Genomic DNA, 25,394 nt, shown 5'->3' on the forward strand with positions numbered 1-25,394 from the left:
CCTGGAACATTTCCAGGGATGGGGCAGCCACGGCTTCTTTGGGCAACGTGGGCCACAGGGGCTTGCTGGGGAGCAGGTCTGCAGTGGGGTTCAGCCCTGGAGCTTTGTGGGGTGTCCTGATGCCCACCCAGATCCAGCCTGGACTTGGGGCAGGAGCAGCAGGATAAGGTGCTGAAGGTCAGAGAGGAGGATTAGATGGAGGAGCTGGGAGCTGCTGCTGCCTGGCCCTGGGGACAGGGTGTAAATCAGAGTGACATTTGTGACATTTCCACACGGGTGCAGCAAGTTTGCACCCTCAGGGCGTGCAGGAGCTGGGCACTGCTGGGTGGAGTGAATAGAAGGGACACCCAGTGTGGGGCTGGTGGTCTCTGGGTGCCTCTGAGCTCTTGCAAACTCGTGACAGTCCCCCCCAAAGGGCTATGGGGCAGCAGGGGCAGAATGAGCCCAGCGGTTTGGGAACTGCTGTGGTGGTGGCTGCTGGTGGGGTGGAGAGACATGGACAGGAATTCAGCTCATGCACACAAGCAAGCAGAGCCCTACCCCAAAGAAAAAAAACCCAAAAGCCGTGATTGAAAGCGCACTTGAAAGCTGCTGGGGAATATGAATGTGTCTTTGAAGTAAAAGGGCTTCCATTTGTTAAGCAGAAAATGGAGCTGTGTGTTTCGATTTATAGTTTTACTTAGCAAATAAAACAGGAGAGGAGTAAGTGTTTATGCCTCGCTCTGCTCCCAGCCCCTCCGCCCCTTTCACCCCCCGAGTTAAAAGCTCGGTGCTTCTGAAACACTACAAAGGCAGGAGGGAATAAAGCAAAGCAAGCAGCTTAGAGGAGCCCGCGCTGGGCTAAGCCTTGTCGATAGGCTTGTGAAATGGCTCACGCAGGGGGGGCAAAGGCCACCGGAGGGGTCTGAAGGTCCCGGCTGGGACAGGGGGGATGGGGAGGTCACCATCAGCCTCCCCCTGCCCATGTGCTGCTGCTGGGGGGGCAGGTGTGGGGCCGGGCACATCCCTCACCCCCTTTCCCTCCTCTCTCCCTGCAGACGATGTCTCCCCGTACTTTAAGACGGAGCCGGTGAGGAGCCAGGTCCACCTGGAGGGGAACCGCCTGGTCCTTACCTGCATGGCTGAGGGCAGCTGGCCCCTCGAGTTCAAGTGGCTGCACAACAGCCAGGAGCTCACCAAGTTCTCCCTGGAATACCGGTGAGTGTGTGTCCCCCCACGGGCACCGAGCATCAGGGGTGAATCCCCCCCCCTGCCCAGCACCGTGGGGGCTCTGTGGTTGTCATGCCGGGAGCTGCCGCGCTGTTTGCAGAGCAAACGTTGGGTTTAAGCAGCTCAGCCCCGGGGAGAGGGCGTTTGCACAAGAAGGATTAACACCCGCTGCAGCTCACGGCCAGCTCCTGCCTCTCTGAGAAGGGCTCCACCATGGGAAGCAGAGAGAAAAGGGCCGTGGGAGAGATGGCCCCGAGTCTGGGCATCCCACCCTGGGCATCCAGCCCCACCTCACTGCCCACACAGGAGCTCAGCTCTAAATCAGGCCCAGCACCTCTCACTGTCTGCTCCTGTGTGTGTGTGTGTGTCACCCGCTCTGTATTAATCAATAATTCAGCCCGAGACAATCCAGTCCCCATTTAAAGGCATTGAATCCAAAGGCTTCGTGTTGCTGTAGCAACGCGGGGCTGCTCTGGGATGCCAGGAACGCAGACAATGTGGTTGGGTGACGTCCCCTCCACGCCTGATGGGTGCTGGGTCCCCTCCCTGTCACTGTGTGCTCTGCCGGGTCCCCTCCCCGTTACCATGTGCCATGCTGGAGCAGTGGCCATCCCTGGGGACAATGGGTGCTGTCCCACACCAAACCACGGTGGCTGCAGCTCAGTGATGTCCCCACTGTCCCCAGTGTTGGCACCAGTGCCAGGTGCCCACGGGGTGGTTCTCCTGTCCCTAGCCCTGGTGTCGAAGCTCAAAGACCTGTTGAATGCTGCAGCTCCTGCATGCTGGGAGCCACACTGGCTGCAAAATGTCAGCTCTTAAATGGGACTGAGGGGACAGTGGTGACAGCAGGGTGGGGGGATGCAGAGCCAGTGCAGGGGCTCCTCTGGGGCAGCCACTGAACAGGAGAAAAACCTCAGGACACTGTCCTGGGCTCTGCCCCATCCTCAGAGTGGCTTGGGGTGCCTGGTGGGCACCTCTAGATCCAGACCAGGGCTTTCTGGCTTCCTCCCATGGCTTTGCTCCGTGTCTCAGTTTACCCTTCAGTAGGGAAGGGGCCAGCACCCATGGCTCTGCTCTGGGGTGCTCAGCAGCTCTGGAGCCCCGTGTCCCTGTGTCCTCATACCAGAGTGACTCCCTTTCCCCTTCTCCCTTGGCTTCCCCACCTCCATTTCCAGCTTCTAGCCAGAAAGGATTAGAGAAGGAAGCAGAAAACCAAAACAAAAAAACAAACATGTGGGGAAGCCCCAAACAAGCCTCATGTGGCTAATGAAGCCAAAAACCTCTCTGCAAACCCGTGCCTGGCTGTCACCTGGCCTCGTGGCAGCAGGGACACGTCCTGCCAGCACCAGTGTGGCTCCTGCTGCCCGTGCCCGGGTGCCCCACGAGGGATTTTGTGTGTCAAGATGAGGGTTTGGACACTTTTGTCTGGCATGGAAAGCTGCTGGTAGTGAGGAAGGAGAAGCACCAAAATTAGTTATGATGGGCAGAAATTGAATTTTAATAGAGATGTCGGTGGCAGGGAGCCAGCCTGCTCAGGCAGTGGGAAGGTAGTAATTAAAAGTTAACGAGTTTAGAAACAGGGTAATCCTTGGAGAGGGGAGGACTGGGGCTGGTGGTTGGAGAGGCCCTGGGATGCTCCTGTCCGGGCAGGGGCTGGGAATGGCTGTGGGTGCATGTGCAGCAGGGCTGAGAGATGCAGGGTGCAGCCTGACAGCAGGGACCTTCTCTGGGCTCTGGCCGTGCCTGTGACGGGATGCACGGTGCTTTGCAGCAGGACCATGGGCTGCAGGGAGCCCTTGCCTGGGGGAACCAGGTGGACATGGGGACATCACCTCATGGTTCTCAGCCATGGACACGGTTTTGTCCTCGGCATCCTCCCTCCTCCTCCCCAAACCTCTCCCCAGAGCCGACACTGCCGGCTGCTCTCACCCTTGTGCATCTCCCCCGTTTTGGGGGGCTGCAGGCTGGGGCTCGCACCCCTCGGCCCTGCTCTCCCCACCAGCCTCCCCTGATGGTCAGAGGAGCTCCCGGCGGGTTTAAGGGAAGGAGCCGCTCTCCCAGTTTGGCAGCGGGTTTCCATGGCGACCGCCCTTTCCTTCCCTTCCCGCAGCGCTTCAGCCGCCAGCTTGCCGGCGGAGCGGGGAGAGGCAGGTGGGGAACGGGCTCGGCGGGGCCTCGGCCACGGGCCAGCCAGAGCCAAGGTGGTCCCGCTGCGAGCAGGGGGGGCCGAACCCTGGGAAGCATCCCTGGGGACCAGGGACCAGGTTGGCTCCGTGTCCGTGAGGAGCTGTCCCCACTCCAAGGTGTCCTTAGGGACCAGCCTGGCTCTGTGTGCGAAGTCACCTCCCTCGGGAGCACCCCTAGGGAATCAGGGATCAGCATGGCTCTGGGGACACACACAGAGCCACATCCCATTGGGACCATCCCTGGGGACCATCAAGGGACTGGGGACCAGCCTGGCTCTGGGGGTGCACAGGGATCCAGCCCTCCTGAGACCATCCCTGGGGACCCTGGTGGGATCAGTGCTCATTCCAGCTTCCTCCACCTGCTGGCATGGGAAGCAGCATGGAGATGGCTCTCCCATGGAACCCCCCTCTGCCTCCCACGCTGGGAGTCCCTCACCCAGCCCCCATCCCCCCTCCAATTCCTCTGGTGACCTCGGTTAAGGTGACATCGATGGGTTTGGTGGCAGTTTGCAGCCCTGCTCTGCTCCTGTGCCCCGGCACGCCGGCTCTGCCCTCTCCAGGGCCAGCTCTGTTTTCCTGTGCATAATCTCGGTGGTGCCGGGCTCTCCAGAGCCTGACTTCTTCTGGTACGAGGAATCATAACATGCAAATCAGGCAGCTTGATGTCTTTAATGAAATCCTCTGAAGGAAAAAGCGCTTCTCTGGTGAATTGAGGATATTTATTTCTCGTACAAGAAATTTAACATGCAGATTAGTTGGGGCTGGTAATTTATCACATGAGATTGTCCTATTAAGGGCTTCAGCGAGTCCCGCTGCCTTTGGAAATTACCTTACACATAGATTACCTCTGGACAGACTCCCATCCATAGAGATGCATCTTGTGTCTACTAAATCAGCCCTTTTTCCTCTCCCCACATCCCTCCACAGCTGGTGTGGGAGCCCAGCAGCTACTGAAGGATCCCTCGCCTCTTCCCAAGAGCCCAAATCCCATTTCCTGGGAGCTGGGAGCCCGGGAAAGTGTAATTACATCTCCAGCACTGCCTGGCTTTGCTCCCTGCTCCTCCCCCCAGCACAACAGGGGCTGCATCTCTGAGCATCCCACAAAGAGCAGCCACCAGCCCTGGGGTTGGGGACTTCCCCCCATCCCCAGCTGTTTCCACCTGTGGGGAGGGTTGGCAGGAGCTGCCCTGTGTGGCCTCACCCAGGAGGGGCAGATTTGGTGTTGATTTGACCCCCCCTCACTGAGGATATGTTTGTGTTTGTGCCCCAAGGATGCTGCACACGTGGGACCCCACGGAGCCTTCAAGGCCTTTTGAGGACCCAAGATGTTTGGTGCCTGTACTTTGTTCCCCAAATTATGTAAATATGGAGCCAGGACTTCCTCAGACACACAGACCTGGGGGTAAATGGGGGCTGGGTTACTGTCAGCTCCCTGCTGGGACCCCGACCTTGCCAGCCCAGGTGTGCAGCCCAGCCCTGCTCCCCCCCTGGCAGCTGATTGCCCTTCAATAATATCATTAACAGGAGGTGATAAATATCAGGGGGGTTGCAGAGAGTTTTTGGTGCTGGTGGCTCCAGCCTGGCTGGCTTTGTGTTTGGCTTTGCCGTGTGTGGCTGAGGAAGTGCCCAGGCCAGCTTGGGGTGGGGGTTGGTGGCTGTGCTCTGGCTGTGAAGGCTCCGAGGCTCTCCCTGTGCCTTGTTGGGTTTGGAGAGGGGAGCACGGGGGGGTTTGGTGCGAGGAAGTGGCAAGGATGGCTGGGAGCAGGGCAGGAGGCACGCAGGGGGAAAGTGATGGGGGGATCTCCTGGCTGGGACCTTGGTAGAAGGTGGATAAGGGTCCTCAGACTCGAAGCTGGTACCGAGAAGGAGATGGAGGAGGCTCCTCAGGCTTGAAGTTGCTAAGGGGTGACCAAACTCCAGGTGAGGGCCATGCTGGAGCCTTTCTGATGCTGCGACACAGATTGGAGTTTGTGCCCTTGCTCCCCACTCCCTGCTTGGCGAGGAGGTGGTGGGTTACTAGGTGGGTATTAATTCTGAATCGGGTCACTGGTCTGGGGGGGCCAATCCAGGTGGGGATTCCCAGTGCCCGCAGAATTACCCCGAGGGAAGGAAAAGGCTCCTGGCAAGCAGGGAGGTGGCAGCTCCGGCCGGCTGCTTCCAACCAGAGCCTTTTGCAATCAGGAGCTAATTGAGATCCGATAATCCAGTTACCGGGGGCTGGGGAAATACCGGGGGGGTGATTTAAAAACATATTGAGCGGCATCCCAGCGCCGCGGGAGGAGCGGGGACGCGTGGCTCGGATGCTGGGAGTCGTTAAACCTTTGCTAAGTGTGTTTTAATGCTCACTTGACATTTCATTATCACGCGGTAACTACTCAAATACACGTCCCCTCTAGAATTAATTAGTCGTTACACAGGATATTAATCAAATGGGACTGTGCCAATGTGCTTATAGCCAAAATCCGATCCAGCTGTTGCCGCTACTGGGCGGCACTGGGAGAACCACACGGATTTTTTGCACTCTTCTGCTTTTCGGTTTGATGGAGCAAATCCTTTGGCTGATGTTTTGGTTTTTCTGTCTTTTTTTTCCTTCTTTTTCCCCAGCCCCTTTCCACCCCCTCAATCTAATAATAATTTGGCAGCGTCAGCCCCACGCTTCTCAGCAACCCTACAATAACAGAGCTGGGAGAGTCAGGCAGGGCTGGGCCATGGCTTGGCCTCACAGCTCCCTGCCTGACCCTACAATAACAAAGCAGTGCAGCTGGGGGTGCCAGGGCCTTGCCAGGGTTGCAGGGCAAGGGAGGGAGGATGGATGGATGATGATGAGGAGGAGAACATTGTTCCCTATGCACTCCCCATCCATATGACAAGCTCCCCCGTGCCAAAGCCTTTGGCAAACCCACTGCTCCCCTGGCATGGGGCTCCTGACCCCAGGTCTGAACATGGCACAGCTGCTTCCTGACCCAGCCTGCAGACAGCTCCTGATTTCCATCGATGCTGGGTTGGTTTTTTTGAAGCGTGGGTCAGTGCTCACTTTGGAAGTGCAGTTCCCCCCAGACCGTGCCCTGTCAACCCTTTGTCTTAGCAAACAAACCAAATGAGTTCCTAAAACTGTGGAGTCAGCAGCCAGGGAGTGCAGCCAGATCTCCATCCTGGCTGGAGCAGTGCAGAATGTGTCTCTGGGATGATGGGTGAGCAGAGTGACCCTGCTGGATCAGTCCTGAGCTGAAAACCCAGGAGCTCCAGGCCATGGAGGAGCAGCTGTGGCTGTAGCCATGGCTCATGGCTGCTCAAACTGGGGTAGGATTTGGGTCTGCACGCTTCATCCCTCCTCCTGCCCCACAGCACATCCCCCAGCCAGAGGGTGCAGTGGGGTCACTGTCCCCTTGCAGCCAGGTGTGATGAGAGGGAAGGAATTCAAAACCCAAGCAATCTTGGTTAAAAGCCTCCGTGGCAGCTGAGCAGCAGAGAACAAAGTCTCTGCTCATGGGGCCAGGCTGTGCCTGGGAATTGATTTCCTTTCTGCAGGCAATTTTCAGCTGCTCAGTTGTGTGCAAGATCTCAGCTCCTGGAGAGCTGCTCCAGTGGTGTGGGGACCAGGTTCCAGTAATTGGGTACTGTGGGAGTGTCCCCAACAGGGGGTGAGGGCTCCCTGTGCCCCCCAAGGTGTCCCAGTCCCCGGGGCTGTGCAGCAGTGTGTGAGGCCCAAGGGTGGGGGGTGTTTGGGTCCCACTGGGTGGCTTTGCACTGGGGTGGGGGTTTGGAGGGGTCATGGCAGGGGGGTGCACAGGGGGCTGTGTGGGGACCCTGTGTGCAGGTGAGCAGCATCGGTGTCTGTGTGTCCATCCATCTCTGGGGTGTGTTTAGGAGTCCTGGTGCGTGCGTGCGTGTGATTTATTCACGAGGACACCACAAGGAGAGCAGGGCCATTACTCCTGGTGCCCGCATCAGTTCCTGACAGCTCCCTGGAATTGAAATATCTTATTTAAAGCCTCTAGGGATCATTTTTAAATATCAGCCCTGACACTCAAGGACTCGTTCCCAAAGGGCATCCTCCCATCTCTGGCAGGGATGGGTGACCCTCAGCATACGGGGTGGGTTTGGTGCCCACCAGGTGAGGTGGGAACCCCGTGTCCCCAGCCCCGTGTCCCAAGCACTAGGGAGGGGGGGCAGGAGGTGGGGACGTGCTCCTCGTGTCTTATGAAAGTTTAATTTACACTCAGTTATCAGAGGAACAAACAAAGCTCTGCCGAAACCACTCGTGGCGTGGTTTAATGTGAGATTAGATTTTGGGCAAGGAGGGCTGAGCTGGCTGGTTTATTCTCTTTCTGCTTTATCTCGGAGCTGTCCCCATGGGCAAGGTGATGCTGCCTCACCTGCACCCTCCCACCCCTTCCAGGATCTCCCGTCTGTGAGGCTGGAGGGGAGGTCCAGCCTGATGGGGGGGTCTGTGTGATGGAGGGGGAGCAGCTGCGTCCCTCCTGGCGGTGGGGACAGGTGTGGTGGCAGCGAGGTCCGGCTTGGGGACCGCAGGGGTGTTCCGGGGGTGGTGGATGAATCGAGAAGTGGTTATTTCTTTTATCTGCTTATCGGCTGCCGGCGGCTGATAAGAGCAGCGTCTGGGTGTGATAAGACGGCTCAGCCCCGGGTAATGGGAGCGGGGCTGGGCTGGCTGCGTGCGAGGTGACACCAGCAGCCCCTGGCGGCCCTTTGCTTGGGCAGGGGTCAGGACAGCGGGTGCAAGGTCCCTGGCAGCCACCTCCTCCTTTTGACAGCTCAAAGCCACTCGTCCACTCCGGCTGGTGGCCGTGAGTCACCATCCACCCCCGGCGCTGCTGGCAGGCGGTGGCCACCAGCTCACGCGTGGGGTGGTGAGAGCACGGCGTGTGTGTGGTCAGCAGTCCCTCTGTGGGGACACACGGGTGTGTGCACACGTACACATCTGTACAAACACACACACACGTGCACACCCCCCCCCACCCCATCCTCCGTGGAGAAAGGGCTGGGACCTGGCACAGGGGCAGCCAGCCAGGGGGTTGTGGAGGAGCTGTGGCCTCTCCCAGGGGCTGTGAGGGTCACTGGGGTGTTCCCCCCACCCCTGTGGTGGCTCCTCTCCCCCACAGGTACATGATCACCTCTCTGGACCGCACGCACGCCGGCTTCTACCGCTGCATCGTCCGCAACCGCATGGGAGCTCTGCTGCAGCGCCAGACCGAGGTGCAGGTGGCCTGTAAGTGACAGCCCTGGAGGGGACACTCTGGGGACACCCAGCCCCGGGGTGCTGTGGGAGGGCTGGGGTGCTCAGGGGATGGCTTTGGGGCAAGCTCACGGCCAGCACACACGTGGCTGAAGTGATGCTGGCAGGGACATGGCTACTGCTGCCTTGGCTGCCCCTTTCTGTCACCCCGTCCCCTCTGGGATGGCCCCAGTCCTGTCCCCTCAAACCCCTTCCGAGGAGCTGTGACAAATCAGGAAGCTAATGAGAAATTAATAAGGCTGCTGCACTAACAACTAATGATAATGGCAAAGTCTTTAAAAAAAGATTCTTTACATGTTTTTAATTACAACAATTAAGGGAAGTCAATAAAGCCCTCCCCCTTGCTCCCCCCTTCTCCCTGCACCCTGCTTCCCTCGGCTTCCCTCAGCTGCTGTGAGCTTACAGCTGGGAAAATGCTGGGGAAGAGTGAGGCAGCGGGTGCCCCAACCTTGTCTGTGGAGCCACAGTCCTGCCAGGATGCTCTGAGGCATGGAGAGGGACAGGGACACATGCTGGGGACTGAGCCCTCCTGCTGTGGCTGCACCCCACTCTTGGTGGGGGCAACACATGGGTGGGGGTCCCCGTAATGCATCCCTGTGCCAGCTGAGGAGGGAGAGGAGGGTGGGGGCAGGGAGCAGACCCCAGGGCATCCCCCGCTCCATCCCCCAGGGATGGGGGAGCCCCTGCCATGGTTGTCCCCCCACTTCTGCAGACATGGGGAGCTTCGAGGACAGTGAGAGGCAGCAGAGCGTGTCCCATGGGGAGGCAGCTGTCATCCCTGCCCCCCGCATTGCCAGCTTCCCCCAGCCCCAGGTCACCTGGTTTCGTGATGGACGGAAGATCTCCCCCAACAGCCGCATGTGAGTACCCCCCAAACCCCCTCTCCCCTTCCCTCAGCATTCGGGGGGGTCTCGGTGTCCCTTGGCTGCCGTTGTCCCTGCCATCGGGATGCTGAACAGACATCCTGAGCAAGGAGACAGGCAGGGGCCTCACGGCTCTGCTTGGCAGGGGGAAATGAATTAAGGAGGAAAAGAAGAAGAAGAAAAAGAACCTGAAAAAAGAGAGGGAAGGGGATAAAAGGGGCGCAGCAGGTGCTGGGGCAGCAGGCGATGTGACAGGGGCAGGCATGGCACAGGCGGTTGTGCCGAGTGTCCCCGCGGGGCTGCGCCAGCCCCGGCACTGCCTGCGGGAATTGGATTTGTAACCCCCATTATGCAGGGATTGAACTGGTCCTTTCTGTTTGCAAAGCAGGACCGGAGAGATAAAACTCCTTTATCTCATATTTAATGGTTAAAAAAAATGTATTTCCCAAAACCATTTTATGTTTCCAGCAGATTAGATCGTTCTGTACATATATAAAAAAAAAAAATAAGAAATCCTATTAATCTGTGCTCGGGGCTCAGTCCTGGCACGATCCCAGCTCCTGCCTGGGGACAGTGCCTGAGCTGAGCCCCTGTCTGGGTGCCAGGGGCAGGGGGAGGAAGTCAAGGAGGGGTCCATCCGTGTGGGTGCCCCGGGGCTGGTGTGGGTGCTGGGTGGCAGAGCAGCGTTCCCCACGACCTGCGTGGGTTTGCATCCCCATCTCCTGCTGCCCGCTGGTCCCTGCAGAGCCATCACGCTGGAGAACACCCTCGTCATCCTCTCCACGGTGGCCCCGGACGCGGGACGTTACTACGTGCAGGCTGTGAATGACAAGAACGGGGACAACAAGACGAGCCAGCCCATCACACTGACAGTGGCCAGTGAGTGCAGGGGGGGGAGGGAAGCAGCAGACCCCCCCCAGCCCCGCTCCCCCCGCTCTGCCTGGCTCCCCCCCAAGTTTAATTTGCAGTAAATCTCTTCGGAGGCTCCGGATTCTGCTGACTCAGCAGTTCAGCTGCCTCAACATTTATTTTGGTGCTCGGGGCTGTGCTGCAGGCACTGGTCAGGTCCCTGCAGAGCCTCCTGCTCCACCCCTGCCCCTGGGCTGGACCCAGCTGTGTCCTGGGGCTGGGCTGCAGGATGGGATGGTGCTATAGAGCCCCAAGTGGAGCAGCTTTGCCTGACTCCTGCCCTTGTTCCTCTCATCAGTCGGCCCCTTCCTGGGTGTCCCTATCCCTCTGGTCCTCTTGGAGCCTTCAGGACTCAGCCAGAGGTCCCCCAGCCCCTGTTGGTGACAGCTCATCCTGGGGAAGATGCCCCAAAATGGCATCAGTCCTTCTGGTGCCCTCATCCCATCTCCCCTCCAGCTCTTTATGGTGGGGTTTATCCTTTCCTGGGGGTGCTCTGCCTGTCCCCCTTCCCCTTCTGCCCCCTTAATCCATTTTTCCATCCCTGGGAGTCCCGGTGCACAATGAACCACCTGGAGTTCCTGCTCAGGGATTCAGCTCTCTCAGCAGCTTGCAAGATGTTGGTGTTTTTACAGCTCCTACACGAGGGTTTTTTATTGTTGCAATAATTTCACTTTATGTACTCCCCTCCTCCCTGCTGGGAAGGCTGGAGCCGAGCTGTGCCGTGGGGTGATGCCAGGGTGATGGGCTGGACCTGCCCATCCTTCCTGCAGGAGAGCAGAGCAGAGCCTGTGGCCCTTTGGCCACTGCCACCTTTGTCACCTCCATGCCAGGCAGAGCAGAGGCTTTGGGTGCCCCATCAGCCTCAGTGGGGTGCCACAGGGGTGAGCGTGGGGTGCTGATGGGTGTCCTTCTGGCCTCCTTCTCCCCAGATGTGGGTGGCCCGGCTGATCCCATTGCACCCACCATCATTGTCCCACCCAGGAACACCAGTGTGGTGGCTGGGACCTCGGAGGTGACCATGGAGTGTGTGGCCAACGCCCGGTGAGTGGGGTGGGAGCAGATGGGATGGGGTTGGGGATGGGGATCACCCCACCGGCCCTACCCCTGGGTGCCACCAGGTCCCTTCCCACCAGGACCAACCTCTGGGTCCTGTGTGTTGGTGGGAGGTGGGGATTTGGCAGGGTGCAGGGGGGCTGGGGCTGGCTCTTGATGTTCTCCCACGCCCCTCACCTCCCCAGACCTCTGATGAAGCTGCACATCATCTGGAGGAAGGACGGGGTGCCCCTCTCCAGTGGCATCAGTGACTACAGCCGCCGCCTCACCATCCTGCACCCCACCCTGAGTGACAGTGGCTTCTACGAGTGTCAGGCCGTGCTCCGCAGCAGCAGTGTCCCCGCCGTGGCTCAGGGTGCCTTCCTCTCTGTCCTGGGTGAGGCAGCCCAAACCACACATGCAACAAGTCGGGGCGGTCTCAGCCCTGAGTGCCGAGATGGGGAATGGCAGGAGAGAGTCCCCAGGAGGTGGTTTGGGTGGTGGGTCCTGAGAACCTCTCGTGCCCACTGCTGGGCTTCCCTCTGCAGAGCCACCACAGTTCATCAAGGAGCCGGAGAGGCACATCACAGCTGAGATGGAGAAGGTGGTGGCCATCCCCTGCCAGGCCAGAGGTCAGCATCTCCCCAGCTGCCTTCCCCATGTCCCCGCAGCCCCGTCCCTGACGTGACACCCTTGCAGGTGTGCCCCCTCCTGAGATGGCCTGGTACAAGGACGCTGCCCTCCTCCACCTGGAGAAACTGTCCCGCTTCCAGCTCCTGGCTGATGGCAGCCTGCAGATCAGTGCCTTGGTGCCCGATGACACTGGAATGTTCCAGTGCTTTGCACGCAACCCGGCCGGCGAGGTGCAGACCACCACGTACCTGGCTGTCACCAGTAGGTGCCCACCCCACCCCCCAAACACCTGAGCTGTGGGTGCCCTGCTTGGATAGCGGGTGGGATGTGCCTGGGCTCCACTGGGGACTCCAGGATGGGAATCCCCCTGGAGCGGGTCAGCTCCAGGCTGGGCAGCAGGAAGGGCTTCAGGGGTGGCTGTGTGTCTGTCTGTCCCCCCCAGGCATCGCCCCCAACATCACCAGGGGCCCTCAGGACAGCACGGTGATCGATGGCATGTCTGTGATCCTCAACTGTGAGACCTCAGGGGCCCCACGCCCGGCCATCACCTGGCAGAAAGGTAAAAAGGAGGGTCTGGGGGGGAGCCCGGGGGTGGGCAAGGCCACCCCGCCCATCCCTGCTCACCCGCAGCACCCCAGGGTGAGCTCTGTGGCCACCAGGCCTGGCCAGGGCACCGGGAGCTGATGGTGTCCCCGTGTCACCCAGGGGAGCGTGTCCTGGCCAGTGGCTCAGTGCAGCTCCCACGCTTCACCCTGCTGGAGTCGGGCAGTCTGCTCCTCAGCCCCGCACACCTCGAGGATGCTGGCACCTACACCTGCCTGGCCACCAACTCCCGTGGCGTGGACGAGGCAGCTGCTGACCTGGTTGTCTGGGGTAAGGGACACATCAGTGGTGCCAGGCTCTGCCTCCTGCCCTGCCTCCTGCCCTGTCTGATTCCCTCCCTCCTGCCCTGCCTGCCTGCTTGGTGTGGGATGGACCCTGCCCATCCCCACGGTGCTGCCTCCCACCACATGTGGTGCAGGTTGGAGCTCTCTGGGGACACCAAGGATGGGGACAAGCAGCATGTGGCTTGTTGGTTTGCATGGGTACACACCTGGGCTGTGTCCCCTGCTGATGCCACCCCTCCAGGCAGTGCTGGGGATTCACCTTGTCCCCCCCTCCTGCAGCAAGGACACGCATCACCGACCCGCCACAGGACCAGAGTGTCATCAAAGGGACCAAAGCTGCCATGACCTGCGGGGTCACCCACGACCCCAGCGTGAATGTCAGGTCCGTGTGATGGTGCTGGGCAGGTTGGGGGGGCCAGAGCACCCCCAAGCTGCTTGGGAAGGAGCGGAGAGATGTTGGAGGGTGCCACCGTCCCCAGCCCCATGCTGCTGGTCCTGCAGTGCCACCTGGTGCCCTGCTCACGGGGAGCCCAGCACACCAGAGGGACCCCTGCTCCTTCCTCTCCTCCCTGTGGGGGGCTGCAGGGTGCCACACACCTGTGTTCCCCCCTGGCACAGGTACATCTGGGAGAAGGACGGGGCCCCGCTGAGCCCTGAGAGCGGCCCACGGGTGCGTCTGGATGAGATGGGCACCCTCCACATCTCCCAGACATGGTCGGGTGACATTGGGACCTACACCTGCAAGGTGCTCTCAGCCGGGGGCAACGACTCCCGCAGTGCCCACCTCCGTGTCCGGTGAGACCCCCTCCCCCTCACCCCCAGCAGCACCCTGCACCCCGGGCTGTGCCTCCTCTTTAACAGCCCCTCCCTGACCCCCCTGTCCAGGCAGCTCCCCCACGCTCCTGAGAGCCCCGTGGCCACTTTGAGCCCTCTGGAGAAGCGGGCCATCAACCTGACCTGGGCCAAGCCCTTCGATGGCAACAGCCCCCTGCTCCACTACGTGGTGGAGGTCTCAGAGAACAGTTAAGGGGCTGCTCCTCCCCCCAGCACCGCTGGACCCGGGAAAAAACTGGGCTCTGGTGCCACCTGGGGACCTTGGGACTCATTAGTTGAGCCACGGACCCCGGTGTCCTGCAGGATGGGTCCTCCATCCCTCTCTTCCCCCCAGCAGATGCCCCCTGGACCGTGCTGCTGGCCAGCGTGGACCCCGAGGTGACATCGGTGACAGTGAGGGGCTTGGTCCCCGCTCGCTCCTACCAGTTCCGCTTGTGTGCTGTGAACGACGTGGGCAGGGGACAGTTCAGCAAGGACACGGAGAGGTGAGGTGTGGCTGGGGGGTCCCTGGGGGGCTGGCAAGCCGTGGGTGCTTGCTCACCCCCTGCCTTGTTCCCTGCAGGCTGTCCCTGCCGGAGGAGCCCCCCTCTGCCCCTCCTCAGAACGTCATCGCCAGCGGCCGCACCAACCAGTCCATCATGATCCAGTGGCAGCCACCCCCTGAGAGCCACCAGAACGGGGTCCTCAAGGGCTACATCATCCGGTAGGTGCCAGTGGGGGGGAGCACAGATACCCCACCTCCGGTATCTCAGGGTGCTGCTGGGGACATCTCTGACAGTCCCTTGTCTTCAGCTACTGCCTGGCTGGGCTACCTGTGGGCTACCAGTTCAAGAACATCACCAACGCTGAGGTCAACAACCTCCTCCTGGAGGACCTCATCATCTGGACCAACTACGAGATCGAGGTGGCAGCGTACAACAGTGCTGGCCTGGGGGTGTACAGCATGAAGGTGACAGAGTGGACACTGCAGGGAGGTAGGCAGGGGGGGGACAGGGACTTGGTGTTGGCCCCAGCAGTGACAGGCTGTGCCACTGGGGTGACAGGAGGATGGGTGTGGGTGTCCCAAGGGGTGTGGGACGTGTTGGGGAGGGGTGAGCAAGGGCTGCAGAGCCAGGTCAGAGCGGGACCGACCAGGGGCACCCCCATGGGTGCTCAGGGTCCTTCCCTGCTGCTCATCTCTGTGCTCCTGGGGGGCTGGTGCCCAGCTGATGGAGGGGATGTCTGCAAGCTGTCCCTTCCTCCCGGCAGTCCCCACCGTGCCCCCGGGGAACGTGCAGGCTGAGGCCACCAACTCCACCACCATCCGCTTCACCTGGAACCCCCCCAGCCCCCAGTTCATCAATGGCATCAACCAGGGGTACAAGGTGAGGGGTGATTCCCAGGCCTCCCCAAAATCCGAGCAGGGGAAGCTCCTTGGCTGACTTTCACAAACCTTGGCTCCACTCCTCCCTGCAGAACCTCGGCTTCTTTAATTGATTCCAGCCTGGATGTTAAAATAGTATTTGTTGAGATTTAACACTTGCATGGGCTCAGAGTCTCCCATTGTAATTAATTCCGAATTGCAATTAATTCAAATTTCCATTAATTAAATTGAACTAAAACATTAAACTTGTTTCTTAATCCACTCAGAAGAAGTTCAGCAACGTTATTGGTGCTGAATGAGATAACCGGAGCGAGCAGGATACTTAATGCCACTTAGTATTTTTGATTAGTATTTTTTAGGGCCTAATTAGTATTTAATTAAGTTGCTATAGGCTATCTTGCACAATACCAATTAAATACCCAAACATCCCTCCTGAAGGCAGCTGATTTCTCCCCGTTATCAGCGGGAGTTAATCACAAAGTGTGAGCACTCCGGGCCGGCTCGCAGGGGGGAACACACCGGGCAAGGTCTCCGGTGCTCCCCACGCCCCTTAATTGATTTTTAATCAACTCCAAACGAATCCGGAGACGCCCAGAGGGTGGCAGTGGTGAGGACACCGCTCCCCCGAGGTGTTGTCCCCAGCTCCTGCTTTCCCCGCAGCTCATCGCCTGGGAGCCGGAGCAGGAGGAGGAGGCGACGGTGGTGACGGTTCGGCCGAACTTCCAGGACAGCGTCCATGTGGGATACGTGGCAGGGCTGCGGAAATTCGCCGAGTACTTCACCTCGGTGCTGTGCTTCACCACGCCTGGGGACGGCCCACGCAGCCCCCCCCAGCTGGTGCGCACCCACGAGGACGGTACGGGGACCCTGCCCCTGCAGCAAGCTGGGGAGGGTGGTGGGAGAAGGGTTTGGGTCCCACTGGTGCTGCTGGTGGGGATGTGGAAGGAGGGAGGGAGGTGTCACCAAGCCCTGGGAAGCACCATCCATGGGGAGTCTCAGCCACGCTCTCTCTTTGCGGGGGTTTTGGGGGTGCTTAGGGTTCCCACCCTTGGGTGTCTTTGAGCAGTGCCTGGCCCCGTGGGACATCTCAGCTTCAGTGACATCTTGGACACCTCCCTGAAGGTCAGCTGGCAGGAGCCACTGGAGAAGAATGGCATCCTGACAGGTAAGGGAGCTCCTGCACCAGCCCCCTGCCCACCCTGCAGCATCTCCCACCCTGCCACCTCTCCCTCTGTTCCCCTTCCCACCCAACTGCAGCTCCACTTGGTCCCCTTCCCACCCCACCACCTTTCCCCCTACTCCTCTTCCCACCCTGCAGCATTTCCCCCAAACCCCACTCAACTCCTGGGGGTGGGTGACGATGGGGCTGATGCCACGGGGCACGTTTCAGGCTACCGGATCTCCTGGGAGGAGTACAACCGCACCAACACCCGGGTCACCCATTACCTGCCCAACGTCACCCTGGAGTACCGCGTCACCGGCCTCACTGCCCTCACCACCTACACCATCGAGGTGGCTGCCATGACCTCCAAGGGCCAGGGCCAGCTCTCTTCCTCCACCATCTCCTCAGGGGTGCCACCAGGTGAGTGTGGCAGCACGGGGATGCTGTCAGGCTGTGCCAGAAGGCCGGTGTCACCCACCCTGCCCTCTCCCCACAGAGCTCCCTGGGGCCCCCACCCACCTGGGCATCTCCAACATCGGACCCCGCTCCATCACCCTCCAGTTTCGCCCGGGTTATGATGGCAAAACCTCCATCTCCCGCTGGCAGGTGGAGGCACAGGTAGGGCGTGACACGGAGTGGGGGGTGAGGGGGTGCTGAGGGGGCAGCTCACCCCACTCCCACCCCACAGGTAGGTCAGAGCGGTGAGGCCGGGGAGTGGGGGCTCATCCATCAGCTCGCCAACGAGCCTGACGCCCGCTCCATGGAGGTGCCCAACCTGAAGCCCTACACCTACTACAGGTTTGTGGTTAGGATGGTGCTGTGACATCCTCCCTGAGTCCTCCTGGGAACATCTGTGACATCCTCCACCCTCCTAACGAGCCCACCGTGACCCCCACCCATCTCCTCTCTCAGTTTCCGCATGCGGCAAGTGAACATCGTGGGCACCAGCCCCCCCAGCCTGCCCTCCCGGAGGATCCAGACACTGCAGGCACCTCCAGACATGGCCCCTGCCAATGTCACCCTGAGGACAGCCAGTGAGACCAGCCTGTGGCTGCGCTGGATGGTGAGGAGGGGACAGTGGCTCTGGGAGGGGGGAGTCTGTACCCATGGGAACGAGGATCCAGGGGTGAGAAGCTTTGGGGGAATGGGGGGACGGAGCTGTGGTGGCTGTGGGAGCTCAGGGGTGATGGTGTCCATCTGTGCGGGCTGGGGTCAGCCCCTCCTGGAGCAGGAGTACAACGGGAACCCCGACTCGGTGGGCTACAAGATCCGGTACGTGCGCTCAGATGGGCGAGGACAGGCGGCCGTGCACGTTGTCCCCAACCGTGTGGAGAGGGAGTACACCATCGAGGACCTGGAGGAGTGGACTGAGTACAGGGTGCAGGTCCAGGCCTTCAACGCCATCGGCTTGGGGCCCTGGAGCCCCTCGGTGGTGGGACGCACCCGGGAGTCAGGTACCCCTGCCCACCCTGAGGCACTGGGCACCCTCCCTTGTTGGACCCCCCCAGACTGACATCCCCCCTCATCCTCCTCCCAGTGCCCTCCTCTGGCCCCAGCAACGTCTCAGCAGTGGCCACCAGCTCCAGCAGCATGCTGGTCCAGTGGAATGGCATCCCCGAGGCAGACTGCAACGGCCTCATCCTGGGCTACAAGGTGAGCTCCTGCTCGTGGCTTTCCCTGGAGGAAAAATCACCCTCCTGGCTGTGCCACCTACAGGAGTTTGGTGTCTGTGCCTGCATTTGCCACGCTGCTCCATCCAGGCTGTGTCCCCGGGCTCTGTTGCAGGTGATGTACAAGGAGAAGGACTCGGAGGCTCGTGCCCAGTTCTGGCTGGCAGAGGGCAATGCCTCCCACAGCACCCAGCTGAGCGGGCTGGGCAAATACACCCTGTATGAGCTCCGTGTGCTGGCCTTCACCAGGATGGGTGATGGTGTGCCCAGCCAGCCCCCCGTCCTCCAGAGGACACTGGATGATGGTGGGTAACAGCACTGGGGTGGGCAGAGAGACCTGAGTGGGCTGGGGGGGTTCCTCTGGGTGCCCAATCCCATCCCATCCCTGTTCCCTGGGGCATTCCTCCTTCCCCCTGATTAGGGTTCCCAGTTAGGGGAACTGTTTCTTTGCATGCCCTTGGTGAACACCCTCTTCTCCCCTCTCCAGTGCCCGGTCCCCCTGTGGGAATTCTCTTCCCTGAGGTCAGGACCACCTCGGTGAGGCTCATCTGGCAACCACCCGCAGCACCCAATGGAATCATCTTGGGTAGGTGGGGAACCATCCCCGTTGTGCCCTGCTGGGTGGTCTGCAGAGCTCCTGTAGGAGCAGGGATCGGTTCTGGGACCAGCACCCCGAGGTCCCCTGAGCATCTCAGAGCCTGTTGCCCCCAGGGCTGCCTCCTTAGTTGTGTCATGAGCCAAACCCCCCTTGCTGGTAGCCCAGTGCTTCGGCAGGGATGGAGGAAGGAGATGAGCAGAGTAGAACCAGGATGATGTCCCGTTCATTAGCCCCACTGTCCCTTTCCCACAGCATACCAGGTCACCCACTGCCTCAACACCACTGCAGCCACAGGGGCCACCACGGAGGTGCTGGAGCCCAGCACCAGGCAGTACACAGCCACGGGGCTGCAGCCCGAGGCCATTTACCTCTTCCGCATCGCGGCTCAGACCCGCAAGGGCTGGGGGGAGGCGGCTGAAGCCCTGGTGGTGACCACGGAGAAGAGAGGTAATGGGGAGGGGGCCCAGCTGGTGGCTGGGGATGGGGCTCTGTGGGCCCACTGTGTGCCCGTGGTGGTCCCAGCTCCTCTCTGTCTCCCTCTCCGTCTCCCTCTCGGTCTCTCTCTCCTTCCCCTCTCCTTCCCCTCTCCTTCCCCTCTCCTTCCCCTCTCCCAGACCGCCCGCAGCCCCCCGGGAAGCCCCTGGCCCAGCAGGAGGAGGTTGGGGCCCGCAGCGTGCTGCTCTCCTGGGAGCCAGGCAGCGATGGGCTCTCCCCGGTCCGGTACTACACGGTGCAGAGCCGGCAGCTGCCTGACGGGGAGTGGGCGCTGCATTCCGCCTCCATCAGCCGCAACGCCACCGCTTTTGTGGTGGAGAGGTGAGGGAGAGGCTGGCCCAGAGCTGGGCTGGGGAAGCGACGGGCTCGGCTTTGCCCCGTGCCTCGGTTTCCCCAGCCCACGAGAAGGACTTGCAACAATCGCAGTGGGAGGGAGGGAAGGTGGCTCGTGGGGTCACCCCTGGCTCCGCCATCCCCGTCCCGCTCTGCTCCCACCCAGGCTGAAGCCCTTCACCTCCTACAAGTTCCGCGTGAAGGCGACAAACGACATCGGGGACAGCGAGTACAGCGAGGAGTCGGAGTCGCTCACCACCCTGCAGGCAGGTCAGCACAGGCTGCACGTCCTGGGGCAGGAGAGGCTGCATGTCCTGTCCCTGGACATCCCTCCCCACGCCCAGGTCACCTGCAGAACCTCACTGCCCACTTCTCCCCCGCAGCCCCCGAGGAAGCCCCCACCGTCCTCTCCGTCACCCCGCACACCACCACCTCAGTGCTCATCCGCTGGCAGGTACCGTCCCCTCGGCCACCAGCCCGGCCACCAGCCCCCCCCGGGGAGCTGACATCAGGGACGGCCGTATCGGGGTGCTGGGGTCAGGGTAGCCCCTCACTTTCCCCCCGCAGCCCCCAGCTGAGGAGAAGATCAACGGGATCCTGCTGGGTTTCCGCCTCCGTTACCGCCAGCTGCCGTACGAGGGTCTGCGCGGCATCGCCCACCCTGGGGCCACCTGGGCACAGCTCACCCGTGAGTGTGGTGACCCCACCTGTGGCCAGCGGGTGACCCAGGGGTGGTGGGTGGAGGATGGAGCAGCATACAGCACTCCATGGGATCTCCTGGGTATCAGGATGGGGTTGTCAGGGTCAGGCTGTGTCCCATGGAGCTGTCACCAGTCCCCTCATGCCACCACATGTCCCCTCATGCCACCACGTCTGTTGTCCCCAACATTCTTTGCTGTGCTGTTGCTGGCTCAGTCCCACTGTGCTCAGCCCCTGTCCCTGAGGTGTGGGTGTCTGTGTGACACACTGCTGTGCGTGTCTGGGTGTGCTGCCACCCTCAGACCCTAAAGGGAACAAGGCTCACATCTGCTCTGGGGACAGCAGGGACACAAGTGACAAAAACAGAGCTCAAGACTGTACCTTGCCCCATCCACCACTCTCAGGTGCAGTTAGACCCCTGTGGAGACCCCACTGCTCCAACCTGGCTCATGCCACTTGTGGGATGGGGCTGGAAGGCTCCTGGGTGTTGTGACAGCCCTGCTGTCACCTGGGGGGGGTGACAAGGCCTTAGCAGAGGTCTGCTGTCCCACTGCTGGTGGGTGCTGGGAGCCTCCCCGTGCTGTGCTGGGGATTGACCTGCTGCCTGCTCTCCCTGTCCCTGTCACCAGCTGTCTACACCGTGCAGAACCTCAGCGAGGTCACCCTCACCCAGTACGAGCTGGGCAGTAAGTCACTGCTCCCCCTGCCACCCAGCATGTCCCTGCTGCCACCCCCCTCTCTGTCCCTCCCCTCTGCTCCCTCTGCTCTGCCTGTGCCCTGGGTGCCCTGGGGACACCTCTGCCTGCTGCTCCCCATCCAGGGGGGCTCTTCCAGGTCCCCCGGGGCCGGTGGGATCTCTCACCCTTTCTGTCCCCCCTCCCAGACCTGAGCAAGCACCGGCGCTATGAGATCCGCATGAGTGTCTACAATGCTGTGGGGGAGGGACCCCCCAGCCCCCCCAAGGAGGTCTTTGTGGGTGAAGCGGGTGAGTCCAGGGCATGGCCCTGCCTGGAGGGGGAGGCTGTGGGGAGGGGATCTGACCCCACACTCAGGTCAAGACAAGACAGGACAGTGCATCCCCTGCATCAAGGAGGGCGGGGGGGGGGTCAGGCAGGGCTTTCCCCTCCCCGGTCCCAGCTGAGCTGTGACACTGTCCCCTCCTTTGGCACAGTTCCCACTGGTGCCCCACAGAAGGTGGCAGTGCAGGCAGCCACGGCCACCCAGCTGGATGTCACCTGGGAGCCACCACCCCCCGAGAGCCAGAACGGGGACATCCAGGGATACAAGGTACCCGGGAGCTGGCTCTGAGCTGGGACTTGGGGACAACGGTGCCAGGTGTCCCAGGGAGATGCTTGGGACATTCTGAGTGTGCAGGGGAGATGCTGGGGAAGGGATGCTGGGGTGTAAGTGTTCCAGAGGGGATGCCACGGACATTCCAGGTGTCCTGGTGAGATGTTGAGTGTTCTGAGAAGACTCCATGGAGATGCTGGGTGTCCTTAGGAGGGTGCCGGGGGGATACTGGGTGTCACAGAAAGATGCTGGGGAGAAGCTGAGGGATGCCGAGTGTTTGGAGAGTCTCCGGGTGTCCCATCCTGGTGTCAAATGGTCGAATGGCAGCAGGCGGCGCTCTCAGCCCTGGGATGCAGCCGGGATGCAGCTGGGATGCAGCCGGGATGCAGCCGGACCCGCACCCGTGCACCCCGCAGCTCTCCTTGCCCCCTTCTCCTCCTCCTCCTACAGATCTATTTCTGGGAGGCTCAGCGGCAGAACGAGAGCAGGAGGGTGAGGACGCTGTTCCTGCCAGAGACGGGAGTGAAGCTGAAGAACCTGACAGGATACACCTCCTACTGGGTCACTGTGGCTGCCTTCAATGCTGCAGGAGATGGACCCCGCAGCCCCCCGGTCCAGGGGAGGACGCAGCAGGCAGGTGGGGACCGTGGCAGGGTCGTCCCCGGCCCTTTGCTGCCCAGGGTGGCATCCAGACCCTCCTGTCCCTGGCCTCTGTGGGGAGAGGTCTCCATGGCTCCAGCTCCAGGGGTGTCTGGTTGATGTCCCTTCATCCCAGCTGCATCCCAACTCCTGCTCCCTTCAGAGGGTTTGTGGGATGGGGGCACGTGGAGATGAAGGTCTTGGGAGGAGAGACAAGGAGACTTCTCTCCTTCCCCCAGCTGTGTGAGGTGGCTTGGCCAGGTCTGTGCTGCAGTGGGAGTGGGGACACAGGGAGGTGACACCAGGGTGGTGTGAGCTGGTGCTAACGAGTACCCCAACCCCATTAGTGTGGATGCAGGGAGAGAGGCCAGCTCGGTGCTGGGGGCATCCCCTGGGAGTGCTGAGCTGGTCCTGAGCCCCCCACTCCTCTCAGCCCCCAGTGCCCCCGGGTCCATCCGGTTCAGCGAGCTGACCACCACCTCGGTCAACGTCTCCTGGGAGCCACCACCCCTGCCCAATGGCATCCTGGAGGGCTACAGGCTGGTTTATGAGCCCTGCATGCCTGTGGACGGTGAGGGCACGGCGGGGGCTCCGGGGGGCGTTGGGGGGACCTGGGAGAGCTGCAGGGAGGCCCCAGCTCAGCCTCCATCCCTGTAGGTGTCAGTAAGATCGTGACGGTGGACGTGAAGGGGAACAGCCCGCTGTGGCTGAAGGTGAAGGACCTGGCTGAGGGGGTGACCTACCGGTTCCGGATCCGGGCCAAAACCTTTGCCTATGGGCCAGACGTTGAGGCAAACATCACCACAGGGCCCGGGGAAGGTAAGGGGGGGATGTTCAGATTGGAGTGCCAGGGTGAGGGAGGAGACATGGTGGGGAGAAATCCCTCTGGTGCCATTGGGACTGGCACAGCCACGTGCCACCGGGCTGCTCCAGACCCAACTCCAGCTCTGCTCTGGGTCTCCAGGTGCCCCTGGTCCCCCCGGTGAGCCCTTCATCTCCCGCTATGGCTCAGCCATCACCATCCACTGGTCAAGCGGGGACCCTGGCCAAGGACCCATCACCAGATATGTTATTGAGGCCCGTCCTTCAGGTACTGCAGCTCCTCCCTGCTCTCCACCCCCACCTCGATACCAACAGTGCCTTGGGTTCTGGAGAAAGGGAAACTGGGGCAGGAAGTGCTGACCTCTCCCAGGCCACCCGACAGGTGGGGTTGGGGATTAGGACCTGGGTGTTTGGGTGGTTGGACACACGCTGGTCCATGAGGATGACACTGCCAAGCAGGTGCTGAGCAGGGACCAATGGAAAGGGACTGGAGAGCTGTGGGGCAGCACCCGGTGATGCTGCTGCCCCGAGGTGATGATCTCTCCCTGCAGCTCAAGTGACCTAATCGATCACTAATGGGGTCAGGACCACCCCTGTGCTGGGAGCATCACCCAGGAGGGAAACCCCTCACTCCTCTGGGGCTGCTGGGGGTGTCTGGGAGGGCAGCAGGTCCTCACGGTCCTGGTCCTGTCTTTGGCCACGAGCAGGGCAGGTGATGGATCAGCCACGTGCATCTCCATGGCTTTGGAATCATGTTGGAGTGAGCTGGCTGAGTGCCTGGGGGTGCTGGGAAGTCTGGGCAGATTCTGGATGGAGGGAGATCAGCCTTTCCCCCTGGGGAGTCCCACAGAGCCTATCCCTCCCCTTCCCAGGCCTCTTCTCTTTTGCAGATGAGGGGCTCTGGGACATCCTCATCAAGGACATCCCCAAGGAGGTGACCTCCTACACCTTCAGCATGGACATCCTCAAACAGGGGGTCAGCTACGACTTCCGTGTCATCGCTGTGAATGACTACGGCTACGGGACCCCCAGCACACCTTCCCCCTCTGTGTCAGGTAGCTGGTGGGGACAGCATGTGGGTGTCCCCAGGGGGATGCTGTCACCCCTGTGCTGGAGGGAGAGTCCCAAGGTTGCTCTGGGATCAGTCTCCCCATCTGCCATGTTCCTGCAGAGCCCCAGATCCCACCTCACTCCCCTTGCAAAGCCGCCTCCTCTCCCCCTCTAACCCGCTCCCTCGCGTGGATCCAGGTCTCACCAAGTTCCCCCGGGTGACCCCATGTCCTGCAGTGGGCTCTCCCCATCCAGACTGGTTTGTCCCCTGTGCCTGTCCCCCTCTGATCCTCCTCGCTGTGCCCCAGCCCAGAAAGCCAACCCCTTCTACGAGGAGTGGTGGTTCCTGGTGGTCATCGCCCTGGTGGGGCTCATCTTCATCCTCCTGCTTGTCTTCGTGCTCATCATCCGTGGGCAGAGCAAGAAGTATGCCAAGAAGTCAGACTCAGGTGAGGTCTGGGGGGTGCTGAGGGGACCCTCTGGGGTGCCAGTGGTGGGGTACAGAGCCCTGACCCCATAGGAGTCTCTCTGGGGCTGTCTTTGGGGTCTGAACGGGTGGGTGGGAGCCTCAGGGCCCAGCTCCTCCAGGGACCTGGTGACATGGGATAAAGATGCTCTGGGCTTCCCAGAGAGCCCTGGGAGCTGAAGATGAAATAAGCGACTTGTCTGGCTGTCAGCTGCAGAGGCAGGGCAGCCCAGGGGCTGAGGAGAGGTCATGGGATTAGTCAAACACAGATCTGTTTTCTTAGCTCTATCAAGGGCTCAAATTGTGGGGAAAATCCAGACCTCCCCGCTAAGCAAACAGAGGGGCTGAGCCAGGAGCTGTGGGGCAGGTCAGGGGGTGAGGTGGGCACGGGGCTGTGTCACAACCACTGCCCCAGGACCGTCCCCTCCCGGGCACCCCCAGGAGGAGAGCCTGAGCCTCATCTCAGGATCTCCGACCACGGAGCTGGCACAACCCTCCCTGAACCCTTCCCCCAGGGTCCGGGTACTTCCCCGCTGTGCTGCCCGGGGAGGGTCTGGGGGAGGCTGAGCATCCCATCCCGCAGGGAACGGCTCCAAGGGGACTGCCCTGAGCCACGGGGAGATGGTGAGCCTGGATGAGGGCAGCTTCCCTGCCCTGGAGCTCAACAACCGCCGCCTCTCCGTCAAGAATTCCTTCTGCAGGAAGAACGGCATCTACACCCGGTAGGGACCCCCCCCCCCAGCCCCCTCCCCTCCGAGGCTGTGCCCTTTCCTGCATCACGGGGGATGGGGAGGGCTGGCACCCTGCGGGGTGTCCCTGTTCTGCCCCGTGTTGTCCCCCCCCCATCAGCTGGAGCAGCCTGGAAAGCTGGGAATGGCTGAGAGCTCATGGACCACGGGCAGGGTCTTTGGGGAGGGGGCTTGGGGGGCTCTGCACTTTGGGGTGGTCCCAGGGGCCATCTGGGCTCATCCTTGTGTGGCACAGTCCCGATGAGGGA

General features: G+C 61.3%; 1 protein-coding gene across 1 annotated transcript in view; it reads left to right on the forward strand.

Annotated features, from left to right (window-relative positions):
* The window catches only part of SDK2 (sidekick cell adhesion molecule 2), a 42,401-nt gene that overhangs the window by 15,351 nt on the left and 1,656 nt on the right, over positions 1 to 25,394 (forward strand). The window contains exons 2-43 of the mRNA XM_030461982.1: positions 1,038 to 1,197; positions 8,519 to 8,625; positions 9,365 to 9,512; positions 10,261 to 10,394; positions 11,354 to 11,465; positions 11,663 to 11,853; positions 12,005 to 12,088; positions 12,156 to 12,350; positions 12,532 to 12,648; positions 12,795 to 12,962; positions 13,256 to 13,358; positions 13,595 to 13,771; positions 13,862 to 13,998; positions 14,148 to 14,295; positions 14,373 to 14,513; positions 14,603 to 14,784; positions 15,059 to 15,174; positions 15,834 to 16,029; positions 16,240 to 16,338; positions 16,564 to 16,755; positions 16,832 to 16,953; positions 17,024 to 17,133; positions 17,248 to 17,398; positions 17,552 to 17,789; positions 17,873 to 17,988; positions 18,121 to 18,310; positions 18,493 to 18,591; positions 18,856 to 19,050; positions 19,218 to 19,419; positions 19,598 to 19,701; positions 19,815 to 19,885; positions 19,999 to 20,119; positions 20,760 to 20,816; positions 21,014 to 21,115; positions 21,302 to 21,417; positions 21,871 to 22,057; positions 22,493 to 22,630; positions 22,717 to 22,878; positions 23,024 to 23,149; positions 23,772 to 23,936; positions 24,240 to 24,380; positions 24,981 to 25,119. Coding sequence (XP_030317842.1) covers positions 1,038 to 1,197; positions 8,519 to 8,625; positions 9,365 to 9,512; positions 10,261 to 10,394; positions 11,354 to 11,465; positions 11,663 to 11,853; positions 12,005 to 12,088; positions 12,156 to 12,350; positions 12,532 to 12,648; positions 12,795 to 12,962; positions 13,256 to 13,358; positions 13,595 to 13,771; positions 13,862 to 13,998; positions 14,148 to 14,295; positions 14,373 to 14,513; positions 14,603 to 14,784; positions 15,059 to 15,174; positions 15,834 to 16,029; positions 16,240 to 16,338; positions 16,564 to 16,755; positions 16,832 to 16,953; positions 17,024 to 17,133; positions 17,248 to 17,398; positions 17,552 to 17,789; positions 17,873 to 17,988; positions 18,121 to 18,310; positions 18,493 to 18,591; positions 18,856 to 19,050; positions 19,218 to 19,419; positions 19,598 to 19,701; positions 19,815 to 19,885; positions 19,999 to 20,119; positions 20,760 to 20,816; positions 21,014 to 21,115; positions 21,302 to 21,417; positions 21,871 to 22,057; positions 22,493 to 22,630; positions 22,717 to 22,878; positions 23,024 to 23,149; positions 23,772 to 23,936; positions 24,240 to 24,380; positions 24,981 to 25,119 — 5,959 coding nt within the window. The remainder of the gene's footprint in view (positions 1 to 1,037; positions 1,198 to 8,518; positions 8,626 to 9,364; positions 9,513 to 10,260; positions 10,395 to 11,353; positions 11,466 to 11,662; positions 11,854 to 12,004; positions 12,089 to 12,155; positions 12,351 to 12,531; positions 12,649 to 12,794; positions 12,963 to 13,255; positions 13,359 to 13,594; positions 13,772 to 13,861; positions 13,999 to 14,147; positions 14,296 to 14,372; positions 14,514 to 14,602; positions 14,785 to 15,058; positions 15,175 to 15,833; positions 16,030 to 16,239; positions 16,339 to 16,563; positions 16,756 to 16,831; positions 16,954 to 17,023; positions 17,134 to 17,247; positions 17,399 to 17,551; positions 17,790 to 17,872; positions 17,989 to 18,120; positions 18,311 to 18,492; positions 18,592 to 18,855; positions 19,051 to 19,217; positions 19,420 to 19,597; positions 19,702 to 19,814; positions 19,886 to 19,998; positions 20,120 to 20,759; positions 20,817 to 21,013; positions 21,116 to 21,301; positions 21,418 to 21,870; positions 22,058 to 22,492; positions 22,631 to 22,716; positions 22,879 to 23,023; positions 23,150 to 23,771; positions 23,937 to 24,239; positions 24,381 to 24,980; positions 25,120 to 25,394) is intronic.

This window comes from Calypte anna, chromosome 18 (assembly GCF_003957555.1).
Source record: "Calypte anna isolate BGI_N300 chromosome 18, bCalAnn1_v1.p, whole genome shotgun sequence".
Taxonomy (NCBI): Eukaryota; Metazoa; Chordata; class Aves; order Apodiformes; family Trochilidae; genus Calypte; species Calypte anna.